This window comes from Hibiscus syriacus, unplaced genomic scaffold (assembly GCF_006381635.1).
Source record: "Hibiscus syriacus cultivar Baekdansim isolate YM2019G1 unplaced genomic scaffold, ASM638163v2 tig00117005_pilon, whole genome shotgun sequence".
NCBI lineage: Eukaryota > Viridiplantae > Streptophyta > Magnoliopsida > Malvales > Malvaceae > Hibiscus > Hibiscus syriacus.
The window spans coordinates 3,109,861-3,128,954 of NW_024063519.1; the positions used below are offsets into that span (position 1 = coordinate 3,109,861).

General features: G+C 33.7%; 2 protein-coding genes and 1 pseudogene across 2 annotated transcripts; all 3 read right to left on the bottom strand.

Annotated features, from left to right (window-relative positions):
• Positions 1-542: 542 nt before the first annotated feature.
• On the bottom strand, positions 543-10,178 carry LOC120194967 (protein CELLULOSE SYNTHASE INTERACTIVE 3-like). The gene is given in 18 exon segments (XM_039197121.1): positions 543-1,028; positions 1,223-1,339; positions 1,876-2,330; positions 2,641-2,672; positions 2,674-3,061; positions 3,064-3,289; positions 3,291-4,434; positions 4,436-5,184; positions 5,864-6,894; positions 6,897-6,997; positions 6,999-7,998; positions 8,001-8,369; positions 8,372-8,386; positions 8,389-8,426; positions 8,428-8,925; positions 9,141-9,239; positions 9,603-9,766; positions 10,086-10,178. Coding segments are annotated over 16 exon segments (6,390 nt in total). The 5' UTR covers positions 9,203-9,239; positions 9,603-9,766; positions 10,086-10,178; the 3' UTR covers positions 543-863.
• Positions 10,179-14,583: 4,405 nt separating this feature from the next.
• Positions 14,584-15,588, bottom strand: LOC120195082 (annotated as a pseudogene).
• A 981-nt stretch (positions 15,589-16,569) lies between these two features.
• Positions 16,570-17,119, bottom strand: LOC120195083. Its single transcript, XM_039197194.1, has one exon. It carries the CDS (start codon positions 17,098-17,100, stop codon positions 16,570-16,572), a length of 531 nt encoding a protein of 176 aa, XP_039053125.1. The 5' UTR covers positions 17,101-17,119.
• Positions 17,120-19,094: the final 1,975 nt, after the last annotated feature.

Sequence of the window (19,094 nt, forward strand, 5' to 3'; positions counted from 1 at the left end):
TCAACAAGAAATTGGTGACTTCTAATGGATAAATGAAAACTCAATTCAATTATTAAAATATAATTTCGAATATGATTTTTTTGGGAAAATGTTAAAAAATAAAATTTTAATATCTTGATTATATAAAGAAATCACTTGCAAAGGTTTGAAATCTATTGCCTAAAGATGTTATAATGGACAGTTAAAATCATAGAATTCAATTGTTTTTTTGTTTGATAAAAGAAATATTAAATACAAAAAATAATTTAAATCTTAAAAATAATATTATTACGAGAAACAACCGTAAATTCAAAAAAAAAGTCAGAACTTTTAAATTAAAAGAAATACAAAAATGATATTATTTATTTTAAGAAATTGAAAATTGAGTGAAAAAAAACTTAAATACTAAATTTAAAATTTATTTTTACATGTAATTGAGACGTATTTGGAAGTGAAATATTTTAAAAATAACTATAAATTCGAAATGGTACAAAGCTTAAACGATCATTCAAAGAATACTGTGGCCATTTAACGAAGCAGCACCTTGTGCTAAGAAGAACCCATTTTCATAACATTTTTCTGCAATGCCATAATCCTTTACAAGACATAACTCGCTGGTCCCTTAAAGACCGACTGACCTGTACAAAATGAAACTCTTACACTCTACACTTGGGGAAGCTCTTCCATTTCTCCTTTTTCATCGCATCAATTTATAAACATTTTATACTTTACATCTTCTCAAACCATTTACTACAAAAACTAGACCTTTGATAGATATATATCATACTTCAAACCAAGCAACCGCAAACCCCTATTATATTTCTCCTGTAAATTTCCTTGTGATTCCATTGCGGTCGCTCGTAAACAAACGAACTTGTAATCCTCTATATGCTTTCATCGTTTTCTGTTCTGTTGGACCAGATTATCTCAATCTCGAGTGTTCTGGAAGATCCATCTTTTTTGCTATCATGATTCAGGCTGAATAAACCACTGTATATTCCTTCTGTTACGACTTTGTCGATCTGAATAGTCACTCTTCCTAGGGTTGTCTGGAAAAAACCATCATCTCCCATCAGAAATCAGAAAGCAATACGAGAATTTGCCAAAGATATGAAAATGTAACTATTAGAACTTTTTTATGCACTACGAAAGGAAAATTGTTGGGCTAAGCACACCCAAGTATCACTGCATTGTGGTTGCAGCGATTTAGCCATAGTGTATTCAGCATAGGAATCTCATTTACCTTCCCAAAAGTATTTTTACTTTTGCAAATGATATGCAGTTTTTGTCCCTTTGGAGGCACATCAAAAGCCCAAGTGAAGCCTTCTTTCCACTCGGGACCAGTACTGTGGTTCACGACCTGATTGCAGCACAAAACCATTCTTGTTAAAGTCTGGTCATTAATGATAAGAAAAAAAAATATACATTCATCAAGGCAAAGGTAAAATGATTAAATTTGCAATTTTCAACATAAGATGTGTCAGAGTGGAAAGTTTTACAGAAAGAACGAAATTCTGTACATGCTAATTAAATTTTCATCTAAATGAATGGTATTGAAAATAATTTAAGGAATAAATGACTGAGAAACACCGACTTTCTTGATAAATCTATACCTGCATACTTCAATTTTTTTAACCTAACAAGTGGTGCATTCATACATCCCATAAATGGCTCATATAAAGTGGCAAATTCTGGAGCCATCAAATAAAATAAGTAATGATAACACCCTGGCCTGGCATATGGCAATTATGCAAAATGGAACCCGGTGACTAAATCAGAAAAGGAAAAGGAACCTCCAAGTATATCGAACAAGCAACATTCATATGACCATATGCCCAAATATAGGTACAACGTAAACAGTTTACTTTCGAACAAACTTTTAAATAGAACTGTTACCTTGGTTTGTCGGGGAGGACCACTTCCTATTGTCAACCGGCAAAATGCATTTGTGGCTCCCATAGCTTGCTTTAGGTTGTTACCACGCTTGATGGTAACAGTCAAACACCCTGGTAAGCAGTGCAATAGGCTGTCTGCTCTCTCGTGGAAACTGGGAGGACAAGTTTTCATCAGCATTTGCAAGATAGGAATTGCTTCAGCTGCAATCATGGACTGAGATCTTGCAATTTCGATTGCCATGGTTGACCAAGAATGTTTTAACAAGCACATGGTATCTAACACAGATTCCTGGGCACCCTCACTCCCTGACTTCAGTGCTCCTACTAGATGGGGAATACATAGGGTAGCTGCTTCAGAGATTTGGAGCTTGGGAAAGTTGGTGAATATCACATTTAATGTTCTCAAGACTTCTTCGTTTATAGTCGCAGTAGACCACAACTCTCTCTCAAGGGCAGCTGCACGACAATTATTACACATTTCATAATTAATTGCAATGCTGAGAACCAATAGAGAGGAAAGACTCATTTTGATATTGTGTGTTGGCTAGAAGTCTTTTGTAAGTGTAACACAAGCCATATATATTGTAGATGAACTCCATATAGAAATGAATAGTGCCGAGTTTCATGCATATAGGGCGTTCCTCCCTGTTCTTTCTCTTACTAACATTAATTTCAATTAAAACAAAAAGATTAAATAACAATCTTGACGCTTCGAACTGAAACGAAGAAATTATAAAAGGAAAAAGCTTTTGCAATGTTATATCACCTGTCAAAGATCTGATGAGCTCGTTTGACACGTTCTTGAAGCGTGTGGTTAGAAAATAAGAATTTAATCAGCAATGCTACCTGAGAAGCTACTTCTACATTAGGAGAAAGTAAAAGTTCCTGGATTACTAATATGCCACCTGCTTCAGCAACAGCGCGCCTATTGGTTCTACTCCGTATGACAAAATTCTGCAATGCACAAATTGCAACCATTTTCATATCTTCTGTTAGCTGATCTTCAAGCAAGCTTACAAGTGCACGACATGCAGAAACAGAATCACTGGCTCTAGCATGTCCTTCATACTGGGAGAGGTTCCCGAGAGCCAAAGTTGCAAGGAGCCTGCCAGCTTCTGATCTTGTCTGTGGGTCTAACAGATACTGTGCTAAGGGTGCAATTGCGTACTTGGAAACCTTCTTCTCTTTACCCTTACATTGTTAAATAAAGCTTCAAGCAGTCTGCCAGAAGCTTCTTCACACTGGTGAGATCGTAGTAGATCCAATAATGCATCTATAGCTCCAGCTTCAGTCATCTGTTCAACACTTGAAGGATCACTCCTTTCATGGACAATTAAGGCATTGAGAGCCACAGTAATGGTGCTCTCCACCGTGGAGTGCAACATTCTGACCAGAACTATTAAAGGAGCTTTAAAAATAGTACTCAGCATTGAAACGCAGAACATTTGAGAGAACAAAAGCAGCTGATTCCCAAAGTGCACGAGGAGGCTGAGGCTCATCTTGAAGAATGAATACCTTTGAAAGCTCAAAAATACCTCCAGCATCAACAATTGCCTTTGGCCAACTAGCAGAGATCTTTTCCAAAGCTTTAACTGCAGTTTGCTGCAGATTCAATATTCTAATTCCAGCAAGCTGCACCAGCGGCACAACTGCATTTTTTGTTGTGATGTCTTGCTGAAAATGTTCCTGAGCAAGAAGATGAGTCAATAATTCTGTTCCGAGCTGCTGAATAGCTTGAGAAGGTGATTCAAGAAATGAAATCAGAGGCTCAATGACTTGACTGGGAGTCAATTTCAGAGTTGCAAGGCTTTGCGGCTTCTCCAAGATATTTACAAGTGCTTGCAAAGCACTGTGTTGTCCCCACAAACCAAAATCTGGACGAAGTAAAACCATGAAAAGAGGCTCAATGATTTTTGCAGCATCTGAACTTCTAGCAATAGCGTTACTATTTGTCAGAATCCGGAACAACTCAGCAATTGAGGAGCACAATGAACTGGATGCATGAGGTAGTACCTCAAGACAATTATCAATAACACCAGCTTTGACCATGACTGATTTGAGCGGTGTGCGGTCTTTACCCAACTTTATGAGTGCACATATGCTGGCCTCAATAAGTTGATGGTTGCTTCCGGAAACAAAGCCAACAAGGAGATCCACAATGTCATATGCAGCTGCAAGCTCCACCTGCTGCTCATCATCCAATAATCTTTCAAAAGCATAGACTCCAGACTCCACTGCAGTACTAGCATCAGACTGCATAAGAGAAATAAGGGGCTGTATGCATTCAGAGGCAATAGGATCTGCTCTAAATTTAGTATTACCAAAGAGAACAAAACAAAGTTGTGCAGCATTTATTTTCAATTCCAAAGATGAAGCCGAAGACAAGATGTTGTAAAGACTCTCGAGTGGGTTTCCTTCCACATCAGTCATTAAAGCTGCTTTTGAAGCATTCCTGGAAGTTAACTTGATCAAGGCAACAAGTGCAGCCTCTTGCTCACTCTCAGATGCAGCAGAGAACATGTCAACCAATGGTTGTATAGCCTGACTGGATAACTCAGAATCTAACATTTTCAGCATAAAAAATTTGATGAAGAGCCCTCACAGCACTGAACCTGGCAATTTTAGAACCCAGGCGCAAAACAGCTATAAGTTGATTCAAGGAGCTAAGTGATGCTTCATATTGGATAAGTTCCTGATTTCCAAATAATATCCTGAGCAATTCACATATATCAGCCTCTGTTGAGTCTTGAGGGCTCAAAGACAGATATTTTGTTAAAGCATCAATAGCTCCAGCTTCCCCCATGATTAATTTATTAGCATCACTTCCATCTGCAATGCGGGTTAAGAGTTGAACAGCAATTGGAGGGGCTCCAGGCCTATCTGGTATTGGTCTCAAAAGATCCACTAAAAGAGGAATAGATTTCCGTGCAGTAGAGCCAATTCTCACGTCTTCAATTTCAAAAAGATGTTCCAATACAACTTGACCAGGATTTCGTACCAGAGAGAATTCTTCGGACAATGTCACTAAATTGGGCATATCTGATTCCAAGTAGCCAATCAATGTTATCAATCCAGCAACAGCACCAGAATTTGCAATGACAAGATCTATTCCCTTGCTTCCGTTACAAACTAGACTAGCCATTGCCTGAGCAGCAAAATATCTGTCTATAACTTCTTCAGATCTCAGCAGAAGAGCAAGTGAAGGTATGATGTGCATGGTTGCCGGAGATAAAACAACATTTTCATCTTGGAACAATATAGCAAGAAGAAGGGCGCATATCCAAATACCTTCTGTATCCTCGAATTCTGCCTGAAAATAAACATAGTTTTCAGCTAGGCTAACAAAATCTTTATCAAGCATCTTAATACCAACACACATGATGTCATTGTCATAATTTTTTTTTTTAAAAGTTGTTTTAGGAATATGGAATTTTATATTTTTATATATTCAGAACATATGATCTCACTTTCACTGCACAACCATGTCAGGATTATAATCTTTCCTCATTTTTTCTCTCTGCAGTTAATGTTGGAAGATACATTTGTCAGTTTAGTTGTAACTTGTAAGTATATACAGCCATGGCAAATTTCTCTAGCACAAAATATGCCTTATCAACGCATTATAGTGAAGAAATAAATGGAAACAATTGGATAGGCTCATCTAAAAGAAATCTGTAATGAATATGACAAGAGTAGAGTGCAGCTGCAACTCATTAAAGCTAACACAAGTATTAAGTTAATGCTGTTAGAGTACAAAATTAAGGAGCATAATCTGAAAATTGAAAAGGAAAACCAATCAAGAGCTAATAAGTTTATCCTGGAAGTCCCTTTTTCTGAAATCAATCATGAAAATAGGTCGGGAAAGTGTAATAGTGTTCATCCTACCGAAAAGAATGAAAGAGTGCACAAGAATAGGCTGCTTAGCATCAACTAAAGAGTGGTATATTCTGATTTTGTCAAAAATAGAGTATATAGAGGAAGAGCCATACCAGAGGACTGGAAGCATAATTCATAAGCTTGTCAGATAGAACCTCAAGTCCACCAGCTTCCATTACAGTAATTCTGTTTTTTGAAAGGCATGAAGACAGTATTAACAATAACCACAAAGCAAAGGTTCCACCCAAAACAACAGCAGGGTCGAGAACATCAAACTCCTCGCCTTCCAGGAATGCAGTTCTTTCAATAAACTCTCTTGGTGCTCTGCCTCTGACCTCAATTTCTAAAGATGGACGTCTTGAATTCCTCTTTGCCATATCCACTAAAGCTTCAATGAGAGGTTTTAAACACCCAGAATGATCAAGTACTTCCAATGACGGCAGGTTTTGTTCTTTTGCAGTATATGTAAGAAGTGCAGCAGCTCCAACTCTGACTTCCAAACTGGCCGAGTTCATTGTTCTGTCGGCTAATGAACAAATAGATAGTGATCTTGCAACCAATAGATCACTGAGAACAACTGGTTGTTCCCCGCAATGTCTAGATAAAATTTCTATGGACTTATCTTGCAGCGGAGGAGGCCCTTCAGCAAGGCAGCGCACAAGAGGTTCTAAACTTGATGGATCCTCAGCAAGTACAGACCAAAGTGGATAAGTTAAACTCACACCCCTTTTTGTTCTAGACAAGAGTGCAACTACTTCCAAAACATCTGCAGCATCAGTGGTGTCCATATCCATTTCATTTAAGGAATCAACAAGTGCAAGAACAGCAAAACGACACTGAGAATTTCCTATGAGCACAGCGCTGACTGGAAAATGCTTGAGTAATTGATGAAGAGCCCTTGACGCATTCTTCTTACCTTCTAAAGTTCCATCTCCCATCACTCTTGTCAAAGACGAAACAATATCTTCAGCTAGTGCTTCAGCAGCAATATTGGAATAGAGAAGATTGGCCAAGGCAGCAACAGCGGTTTCAGCAGCACCTATGAAAGAAGTTTTTGCCAATCTAATTAGAGGTTTGACATCTGCTGCAGCAATGTAAGACATATTATTAGCAGTTTTAGAATTGGTTGGGTGATACAGAGCGCCAACACTCGAGCAGATTGAGTTGCAACAAATTGACTCTTGCTAGTCAAAAGCTTCATGCAAGGTTGTACAACTTCATCAGTTACCACGCAATCACATACATTTTCGTGTACTAAATAGATCAGCTAGGACAGAAGCTGCATACTCTTGAGTTTCTTCATTTGGGGAGTTGAGAACCTGGATAAGAGATTTCAATCCTTTGTTAGCTGCAGATCCTTTATGCACAAGATCCTGATGTGGTGCCATTGTGAGTACATGGCCCAGAACTCTAATTATATGGGCCTTTGAGCTTGGTGTATCTCCCAGGAGCAAAGCTAATAACTGATTAATAGTGGCAGAATCAGCTGCCTGGACAAGCTTTGTAAGAGCCTTAGCTGATGCCTCCTGCCCTTGTGGTCCACCACTTCTTAGGAGCCACAAGAAAGCTGGTACTGCACCTGCACTTTCAACGCAGGCACAAATGTCTTCACTGTGGCAGCATAAATTCCATAGAATATGTGCTGCATCCTCCCTTGCCTTCTGAGATCCCACCTCCAGTAACTGCACCAATGGAGGAATCCCACCAGCAGCAGTAATGGCCCACTTGCTGTCATCAACCTGATCAGTCAAGATGGCTAGCAACTGTACTGAATGCTCTTGGTGCTGTTCACTGGATAAGCCCAACAATGATATGAGCAACTGAATACCTTCTCGGTTACCAATAGCATCCCAAACACTAACTTTTTCACAGCATAAACTCGTTAAAGAAAGTATTAGATACTCCTGAGCATCAACAGAAGCCATTGTTATGAGCCCAATAAACACCCTTTTTGCTTCTGCATGATTGAGCCATTGTGAGAGGTATGTGTTACCATAAAAGCTTGCCATGGCCTCAAGGACACGATCTTGGACTAGCTTATTATCACGAGGCTTGAGTAACACAACTAATACATCTTCTATCTGTGCTACATCAAACGGTTCCTCATCAAGACCAGCAGTCTGCTTAAACACCATTAGAGCATAAGCAAGTGCTCCAACTATGTCAGCAACTGGTGCAGCTAAGCGAGAAGATTTTGATAATTTTCCAAGATATAGTATCAAATCGGACATTCCTCCACTAATATTGCTAACGCATGAGTCGCATGATGCTGCAGAGCCTGGGCATGCTCTCCTTGCATGCACTCTTTAGAAGGAGCAACAACAGCCCCTATAAGAATGGGAACTCCATTTGCATCTACAACTGCCTTCTTTGCTGCACTGGACATTGATGAAAGGGCTTCCAAAGCATCTGCAGCACTTGAACGAACAGAAGCATCATTTTTTTGACCTACAAGCTTAAGCAAGGCTTTGACAGCCCCAGAATCTATTACTCTTGGGATACTGTCACTGAATGCCAACATCAATCTAGCCAAAAGGGAAGCTGCATTGGATTGAGCAGCAGCGTTATCAGAAGAGAGAAGACCCACAATTATATCTACACCTGCAGCCTTCAGTGTGCTCTCCAATAGTCTTCTCATTGCAAAGATTCCTCAAAGCTCCAATAACAAACCCTTCCCACTTTTTCCTGCTTGTTTGATGGACTGAGTTGTTCCCATAAAGTTGGCACGACACCTTCTGTCACAAAAATTTTCATACCAACATGATCATCTGAAAGACCACCAGAAGAAACTTCAAATATAGCCTCTGCAGCTGCCTTCCGGGCCTCAGTTGATTTAGACTTCAAAAGCGAGAGTAATGGAGGAATGCATCCACCTAAAAGAACCTTCAGCCGTATGTCCTCATCTTTGCATAAAACTGTCAGAGTTGCAGCAACATTGAGTTTTGCTACAGGGGTGCCGCTCCTGAGAATGGATATAAACAATGGCATTGCTTGGCCATGGGAACCAATAAGTGTTCTTGCGTCCTTTCTTGCTCTGGCAATACCCAGCACACGGGCTGTGATAAGTTCTTTCTCGCTTGGTGAAGATGTGTAGGCATGCAGTTGTTCAATAAAACGAGCAACTGCAGCCACTGTATCTTCAGAATCATCTACTCTATTCGTTTCATTTGATTCCCTGGATATAAACAATCAATTCATTAATCCATGAATGGCATTAGCATAATCAACCAAACTATAGATCCAAACCACTAAGAATAGTCAGAATAAATGAAAATACATCTGACCTTTCTACTAGAACATCAGAGATAATTTCTACAACTTGCTTGTTATATTCATCTCTTTAAATCCATTCAAATAATTTAGTAAAACCCATCACTCACACTAACTCACCAAGGGTTAGATGAAGATAAGGGTCCCCATTCCCGTGGTTCAGGGGACAGTGACTTTGACATTACCAACAAAAGCCACTTTAGCTTGCTCCTCGGCTTCCTGCAGAATCAGACAAACAAATATTCAAATAAATGAATGCTGGATCGCTGGATGAAACCCGGAAATATCTTATATAGAGAACCCAAAAGTTCACTGCAGCTTATTCTCTATATTTCTTTTTTCAGCAACAGTGCTACGCCCAATGCTCAATTTTACAATAATCATGAATTACAATATCAATAAATACTTTCCTTTGGAGAAATTTTGTGAAATTTTCATTTCCCAGATATGAAAACAAATTAAGACATGATTACATAACCAAACATAATCCAATCAAATCTTCCGAAAGTATAATAAAGCTGAATTAGCTGTGAAATTGATATCTTTAAACGCTATAAAATGGAGAAAATAAAATGAAGTTACCTTTGCTGAAAAGCAAATGACGAAGAACTCTCTTTCCTTATGATCAATCGCAAACCTTCTTTCAGCCCAAATAAGCTTCAGTTCTTTTTGAAAGAAAGCTCCTTAATTCTCCATTTAACAAAGTCCTAATAAAAAATCACTAAAACCCAGAAAATGCTGCAATCCTATAAGCGTAAAATTTTAGTACTCTCTGTTTACTAGGTAATTCAACCAAAATTCCAGAAATTAGAATCGAGTGAAAATAAAAATCAGACCTTGAATAAAAGTAAATGCTAGAATTAAATAAGATTAATAACTCTATTTTATTATTCCACGGAAATTTAATGAGCAAAAAGAAATTGGGAAAGAGTACAGACAATTAGGTTTTAACAGAATCTAGGGCGAGGAAAAACAATTGCCCTTCTCTTAACTGTCATCATTTTCTTATATAAATTGGAAAAGAAAAAACCCCACGGAATTTTTTTTAAAGAAAAGGTATATTACCTTAAGAATCAGAGCAAATGAATGCTACACAAATGGTAGTATCAAAAAGAGTTCACAGAGAGAGAGAGGGTGAACCATTAAGCAAATAGAGAGAGAAAGTCTGGGTCTTTCCATTCTTTGTTGTTTTTTTTAATAATTTAGAGTAAATATAATACAGTTCAAAAAATAATACTTAATCTTTTAATATAGAATGTTTTACCTTATAATATCTAAATATATTTGAATTAGAATCTTATAAATAATAATAATTTAATTATCACGGATATTATTTAATTTATGTTTTTTTCGTTTTTTATTTAATATATGTTTTAACAGAATTAAATGTCATTTTGTCTGTTAGAGCAAGTTAGACACAGTGAGATAATTGCCTCACTCATTTTTAAACCATTGAAAAACAATCAACCTCTCTAAAATAATAATCATCTATAATTTGTACTAATTAACTTATCTCAGTAGTTAAAGAAATTGTTGTTATTTTTAAATATAACGGGTCAGGGTGATTGAACATTCATTATTAAATGGTTAATAATATTTAAAACATATACTATCTTATAATCAACTTAGCTTAATAAAAAAACAATCAACTATAATTTTGCATTAAATAAAAATGTAAAACTCATTTCAATTATACCCTTCTTTATTATTAAAATAATAAATAAATTATTAAATTGAGCCACATGGTTAATTAGAAGCCCTGCGGTTAAATTGTTTGATTTCAACCAACTGTTGTCTGCACAGCCAAAACGCTAGTGAACTGGGATCCAAAGCTATTTATTTCATGCCAGCAAAAGTACGTAATTGTTCGGTTAAAATAAGTTAAAAAAATATATTAGAAATAATCATCTACAATCATTCTGGACAACACGAGTCTTCGATGTAATTTGTTTTCATTAACATACAAATCAGTAAAAAAAATTGCTGTTTTGCATTTCTGTCATGTAATTAAATAAGTCATTATCAGAACACTGTGCTATTTATTAGTTATTTCTATCGGATATCTGATCGATGTCCAAATTTATTAATAAAATATACAGGTATTGGTAGATCTATCTGCTTAAAATCCAACAAGAATATAAATTCAATTAATGACTTGTGGAAAAAACAAACGCATTCATATTGGTGATACGCTTGGACCGACACAAAAAAAAATATATATAAAATCGGTTTGAATCATCGATTCTATTTTAAATATTTTTTTAACTCCTTTTAATGTTTTTTCACGCTTTTTCCCTCTTTTTTATTTAATCAAAATGTGGGATCAATTGGTCTCTTTAAGACCTTGTTAGTCACGGTGCACTGTGGAGAAACCAAATATGCAAAATGCGAGATAAGCGTGATATTAGGGTTTGAGTTCCAACAATTATTTTAGGTATTTTTTATATTTTAAAATAAAAATTTTGTGGGTTTAATAAATAATAAAAAAAATCGGTCATGTCGGGTTTTTAAATGTCTATCGGGTCGGTTGGATGAAATTATAATTTCGTCGGTCGGATAACGGGTGGAGTACCCTTCTTCTCGGGTCGGGTGGTACAAAAACCAACCCAACCAATGTTCATCCCTACTTGTGACATTTTTATACCGTTTAATATTGTAAACTTAAAAAAATGTTATATATATATATATATATATTAATATTGCTTTGAATATTATGTAGAATTTAAAAAAATATATTATTTTATATAAACCGGTTTAACCCGGTTGAATCAGTGCACCAGTATCTTCACCGGTTTAAGATCCGGTCCAGTTTTAAAAACATTGTTGATAATACTTTTTAAGAATTGAAATTAATTTAAATTTGGGTTAAACTGTTAAAGAAAATTATGTTTGGTCATTGTTTTGGCATTAGCAGTGAAGACAGGAATGAGAAATCTTCATGGGATCTGTATTATTTTTGTAAGAAGCAGAGCAAAAGCACGTGGATAAAAGAGAGGGAGTGGGGGCATATGCATATGGGGCAGACATCTATTATTATAATCAATTGGTTTCTAAATTATACTTATCTGTAAAGATCAAACTCAATTTTCTAGACAAGAATCTAAACTTTTTATCCCACACGTGGAGGAAATGTTTAAGTTTGTGTAAATTACGCCTTTATAAAGTGTTTTAAGGGCAATACTCAAGTTCGTGTGTTTTTCAATAGTGCTATGAAAAAAAAATTAGATTTATCTGTGGATCGAATGGAATTATAATTATAATTTGTTTGAATCAAACCAATCTAATTACTAGTCAATTTAATCTATCTATATATCAAGGAAATAGGGAATTTAATTTATAATATTATAAACATATGTATTATTTAGTAATGTTGTCTGAAAGTACTTTTATATATAAAAAAACTCGTTCAGACTTTTGCCCGTGAAGCTAAAATGCAAAATGGGTAAAAATTGGAAGAAAAAAAATATGATCAAAACAATGGTTTCAAATTGACTGCAAAAGCTACAATTTTTAGTTTTTTCATTTTAAGTTTATGTTTAAAAGTAAATTTATATTTTTACCATTATTAATGTATGGGCTCCACTTAATTTTTTTATATTTTATTTTAATAATTTAATACAAATATCCTTTTAAAATAATTTATATTAATTATTTAAAAATAAATAAAATTCATGATTTATATATTAAAATATTAGAAGTGAGTTATATAAAATATATTTTTATTATAATTATATATTTTATTTGTATTTTTATATTTTTATTGTTGTTTAAATTGATATAATTCATATATGATAATATTTTTTAAAATTTATTATAATTTAAATCGATATAATTCATATACATGTGTAAATATAATTTAAATGTTATATTTTTTAATTTACAACATAATGTTTATAATGTACATTTTATCTTTTCAAACTCACTTTTTAACAGTTATCTCCAATAATTAAATTCTAAATTGCACTTTTAAACGTTTTTAGTTCATTTCTATAACACTTTTAAAAGTCACTTTTTAAAATCAATGCCAAACGGACCCTTAAAGTGAAAATAAGTATCTAAATTGCGTTTTTTTTAGGTACTTAAATTATTTTTTGGTCAAACTAAGTACTTAAATTGTTATTAATTAAATGATTATATTTAATTATTTAAGTCCTACTATTTTTAGTTAGAAATTATTTTTCGCCCAATAAGATGTTGACACGACATACAAAATTAGGTACTTGTTTTGACTAAAATAATTGGGGTTTAAAGCAAAAAAGGATATAGTTTAAGAACTTATTTTGATCAAAAATAGTTAAGATACGCAAAGTGGTTACATATAATTTTTTAGGGGCTTAAAGGAGAAAAGAGATATAGTTTGAGAACTTATTTTAACCAAAAATTAATTAAAATACTCAAAGTGGTTACATATAATAATTTAAGACTTTAACCCCCCTAATTTAACCAAAAAAATATAGGTACCTAAATAAAAAAAACCAAAAACGTAATTTAAATAATTTTTAGTTTAAGTCATATTATAAATTATTTTTCTAAAAAATTACTAATATACATTTTGGTCCTAACTGAACACTCCTTGAATTTGAAGGGAGGTGAGCCCAACAAATAGTTTGGGTTGAGTTGAGAAAAGTTTATAATGGAGTAAGAAAATGGTAGTCTAAAGGCCTCTTTGGACCCGAGAGCCTAACAATATCATCATCTGTTCCGCAGACTCAACGAACTTATTTGTTTACTATTTCGAAGGATTTGAATAAAAATATTAGTTATTATAAATATTAAGGAATTATATTAAATTTATTTATGTTTAATAACCTAAATAAAATTAAAAAAAAACTTGAAAGAAAAAAATATAGAAGTTGTGTTATTCAATTATAAATATAAATACGTCAAAGTAGAATTAATATTTTTAATTTAAATTAAGCCCGATTCGAATAAATATTTATAGTATTACTGGCATGTTTTATTCACCTTATTTCCATTCAGTGGCGGATGCCAAGTGCATCCCATTATTTTAGAAAAGTAGTTAAATTTATATTAATATGTTAAGGAAAAAAGAAAAAATTTACAATTTTTGCATACCCATTATTTTTAATAAAAGAAAATTAAAATTTTGGACCCCTATTCTTAAATTTCTAGATCGCCACTGTTTCCAATCGAATGAAATATTATACAAAGAACAAAAAAAAGAATAAGATCTAAAGAACATTGTTGGATGATGAAATTTCAATGCTTCAAATGGAACAATTCTTTAAGTGGAGCCACTTACTTATGTAATCTCAGTGATATGCATGCACAATTAGAAAGAATAACTAATTCTTCTTCTTCTTCTTCGTATTCGACTTGACAAATTACTCATCGATCAATCTCATTTCTGCATTTAATGGATTGAGAATTAAATGGCACCAAGCACACAAAAAATCCCTCCTTGGTGGTTCTACAATGATCTGTTGCTATGATGAGCCCTTCCCCTATAACTTGAACCTTTGGCACCAAGCACACAAAATCCCTCCTTGGACTGCACAATGATCTGTTGCTATGATGAGCCCTTCCCCTATAACTTGAACCTTTATGGCTTTGATGTGTTTCTGACCCTAATGTCATGAACTGTGTTTATATACTTACTGGATTTTCTCTTATATAGAGCATCTCTACGGATCCCCACTTTAATCCTCTGATTTCTAGGCTTCAAAGATCTTCTTAAGTGAACTCTTTTGTAGTTTCTCGATCGACCTGATAGTGAACGATTGCTTACCTCCATCGGTCTAGAAATATCATATGAAAAGTTTTCATCCTCGTCATTACGATCATCGAAATCTTCACTACTATCAAACTGATTCTCAGTTACACTTCTTCTTCGTCGGCGATTTACTCGCTTGACGTTTCGAAGCTTATAGCACAAGAAAGTACAACAAAATTCCCAGGATGAGAACCAGCAAGAAATGCATCCCCCTGCCATTCTACAGAGACTATGAGCAATGCATTGACATATACCCACTTATATAACAGATAAAGGTATAGGAGTACTGCAAATCATTGAAGGGACGAATTTAAGTTCTTCAAAATGAAAATGGAGATGAGATCTTAGAGTTGGAAAGAAATAAATGGTTGAAACATACCAATGTAGGATAGAACCAATACCATGATCAATTTCAATACATTGGCAACACAAAAATTCTCTATGTAACAGATTAAATCCCATGTTGGTCCACAAACTGAACTGAAAAAAAATATCATCCAAACATTAAAATAAGATTTTTCATCCTTTTTAAAAAAACAATTAATCGATTCATTGGACAAAGAAAGGGGAAATTCAGTAAACAAAGAATACATTGATAGTAATCAATGTTTAAAATGTCAAAAAAGAAGATCCGATCCACTCATGACGAAAAAACAAAGTATGAATTTCAAGAGAAAAGACACCATCGAAGGAATTTTACCTGCAGGATTTCCCCGAAAGAAAGTCGAGTGGAGAGTGAAAAATTTTGCCTATGGCGTCGACGAAGCCTGAGAAAACTGAACTGATTACTTTGTCCATCGTCAAAAGCCAATGTATTTCTTCTAGTTTCTGATTTACTGCGTCTGAGAATATAGAAGAATTAATACTAGTATAATATAATTTTAGAGTAAAACTCGTGTTTTCTTTCCCCCCCTGGCTATAATGTCTTTTCTTAATAGAAGTAACCGTTCACCTTCACAACCACCTCCTTTTTATTTAAAATATATTTTTAATTTTTTAATCTTTTGAGCCTGAAAATTAAAATATTATTTACAAAATATACATATACAGAGATGAGATCTTATATTTCTTAAATATAAGTTAGAGTTTAAGTCTCTCGATGTTTATGAATAAAGCAAGTTAGATTAAAATGGTCAACCTCATCTCTCCAGTGTTCGATCCGATCGATTTATAAATTAAATATCGATTGTTATAGTTAAATTTTAGTTTGTACTATATATTTCGATGGAATATTAAAATTATTTTTTGTATCTACTTTTTAAAAGATTATAAATGATCAATTTCGCAACATAAATTTATTATTAGTTTTCGTAAAAATGTCACTGATTTCATAATGCCAACTGTTAAACTATTTAAAATTATATTCAAAATTTTAAAAGTAATTTTATAAAATCAAAACAGTTGATTTTAAAAAACAAATTATATCACAAAATTAAATGATAAATGTTTTCTTTTCCAATAACATTTTGGAGATATGATTAGACCGTTTCACAGTTTTGATTACCTCAGGCGTAGGTGGTTGGGAGAAGTCCGGCGTACGCGTTGCGAAGTGGGTATTTGCTGCCGTAGGTGTCTTGATGTAGAGAAAGAAGAAAAGAAATAAGAAAAAGGTTTCAACTTTGGATTTACGATAAAGACTTGTGATTACGTTCTATTTTTCCTCAGCATCACAATGTTTGGACGTGTGATAGAGATAAATGGTTACAATTTAATCCGTCACTCACTTCGGCTTTCAAATAACCGATTTAACAACACTACTCTTTAAATAAATGATCATAGTCTCCCAAAACTATACAAACTCTTTTTCACGGTTCCTCAGAAAAATCCAAGCCCGACGACATCAGTCACGGGTCGGGGAGATGACCTAAAAGATAAAATGGACGAAGCCGGAGAGCTGTAGAATGGTGAAAATGACCTCTGGCTTGAAACCAACCATCGCGATTGTGTCTCGAGGTCCGAAACATAATTGGGTTCGGCTTTAAGTTTTCGGGTCCTCTTCTTGCTTCCCGTTCGCCTAAGCAACGGTGCCGGGAAGCACCCGTGTGAGACACATTCGGGTTGGATTCGGGCGGGTGGGTTGAACGGGAGACTCTCGGATCGGGCATTGGGTGTAGACCTAAAAGAGTGAGTTCGGGGCTCCGGAGATAGGTTGCAGTAGGATCCAGCTGGTGGAGGTTTAAGTTTTCGCTGAGTAGGTCTAGGCGGAGGAGGACTCGACGATGAACGTTGGTTTATAAAAGGCTGTCTCTGTTTCTGCCGCTGATGTTGGAGCTTGGGGACACCGGGTCGGATCTCCCACTTAAAAGGAACAGCTCCAGGCTTTCTGCAGGAATCATCGACTGCCATTTCAACTGAAAACAAATACTGAAGTACGAAGATACGATCGTAAAAAAAGCAGTTCTACCATCTGGATTGAGTCAGGTCTATATATATATATGTGTGTGTGTGTGCGCGTGAGTGATTTTAGGGAATTTAGTATTGGCGGGATTCAAGGCATGAAAGTGGGGCTGGTATGTTGTTGGGTCCATTGACCTCTTGGAGTTTTGACTTGGCAGTTTCAATCGAAAGTAAAAACATGAAGTGTAAACTACAGTCAAAGTGAAGCGTGTCGAGACAATTATTAGGAGGTATCCATTCAAAATATATTCGTACTTGTGATGATAGGCTATCATGTTAACAGGCCATTTGCAAACGGCAGAATTGGGTATTCTTCCCCCTAGACGTTGGTTCAAATGAAAAACAAACTCATTACTCTCACAATGGTTTGGTCCCATTCATGAATTTTCACTATACATAACGAGCACTGTCATTTACTCATTTTACTTCAATTAGGAAATCAAATGCTTTGTACATAACCTCAATTAGGGTTATTAAAGTTAACAGGACTTGTTATTTATTTAGTTTAGATTTAAAAAAAATTAATAAATATTTAAACTAGTAAAAACTAATATTACTATTAGAAGTAAAATTTTGAAGGGGACACGACTAGGGAGAGCATTCGATCGAGTCGAGTATAATAAAAATATTTCGAGTTATTCGAGTTGATGAGTCCTATTTTACAACTCGGAGTTGACTTGAAAGTTTTTTGAGTCGAGTCGAGTTGATTTTTCGAGTTTTTTTTTAATTTAATTGTAAATATTTAAAATATTATAATATTATTTGATTCTAATTTAAGTAACTTTCTATAACCATATATACAATACAAAAATATTTCTTTATTTTTTTTCATATTTGATATACATATATCATACAAAGTAAAAGGACTCGACTCAAACTTGAAAATAAATTCACTAATTACTAAAAATTTCGTGTTATTCGAGTTGTATTTTACAACTTAATTTGAATTTGAAATTTTTCGAGTCGAGTCGAGTTTATGAAATTATAACTCAAAGTCAATTCGAGTTGAGTTTTTTCAAGTCAAATCGAATTAAAAAAATCGGATTTTTCAAGTCGAATTAAAACTTTCAAATATTTTATGAATTTTGAACTAATTCACTTCAAATACAATGAGTTTATTTATTTTTATGAAAAGTGGATGCATGGAGAGATGAATTGAATTTTTTTCATAAAGAATGAGTATAAAATATTTATGGTAATTGTTTATCCCATCCTATCCCTATTATATGGAAGTATCATTCGTATTATATGCTTTAGCATTATCTATACTAATCAATCTTACACCGTCTGAAAAAAAAATGAATTAGTCTTTAAATTCAATGTTAGTAAAACAAAAATATGAGGGTCAGTTTGTTTCACGAAATATAAATTCTAGAAAATAAATTCCGTAAAATGAATTACATTTCAAAAAAAACATTTTATGAAAGTCATTTTACAGTATTTGAATGATATTGTATAATTCATTTTACAGTGGTTGGTAAATTTCTTAAAAAATCTTTATTATAAACATCAAATACAATGAATAATATTATTTATTAACAAAATACAATAATATTATTTTTAAAATATTAGAATAATTTATTTAATATTATTTATGTTAATATTACTATTAAAATATTACACTTGTAATCTTATAAATAAAATATTATGGTTATTATTTTATTAAAATAAATTATTATAAATAATTGTTAATTAAAATGAGAATAATATATTAATTATATTAATTATTGTTAAAATAATATTATTATTAAAAATATAATATTTAAAGTAAAAATATTATATTATTTTAAAGAGTATATATTAAATATTCAACAATTTAATAATATTTTTAATAAATTTAATAAATAATATTAAACTTATTAATAATTTATTATATATTATTAAAATAAAATTGTAATACAAATATTATAATAATATAATTATAACAATAAAATAAAATATTA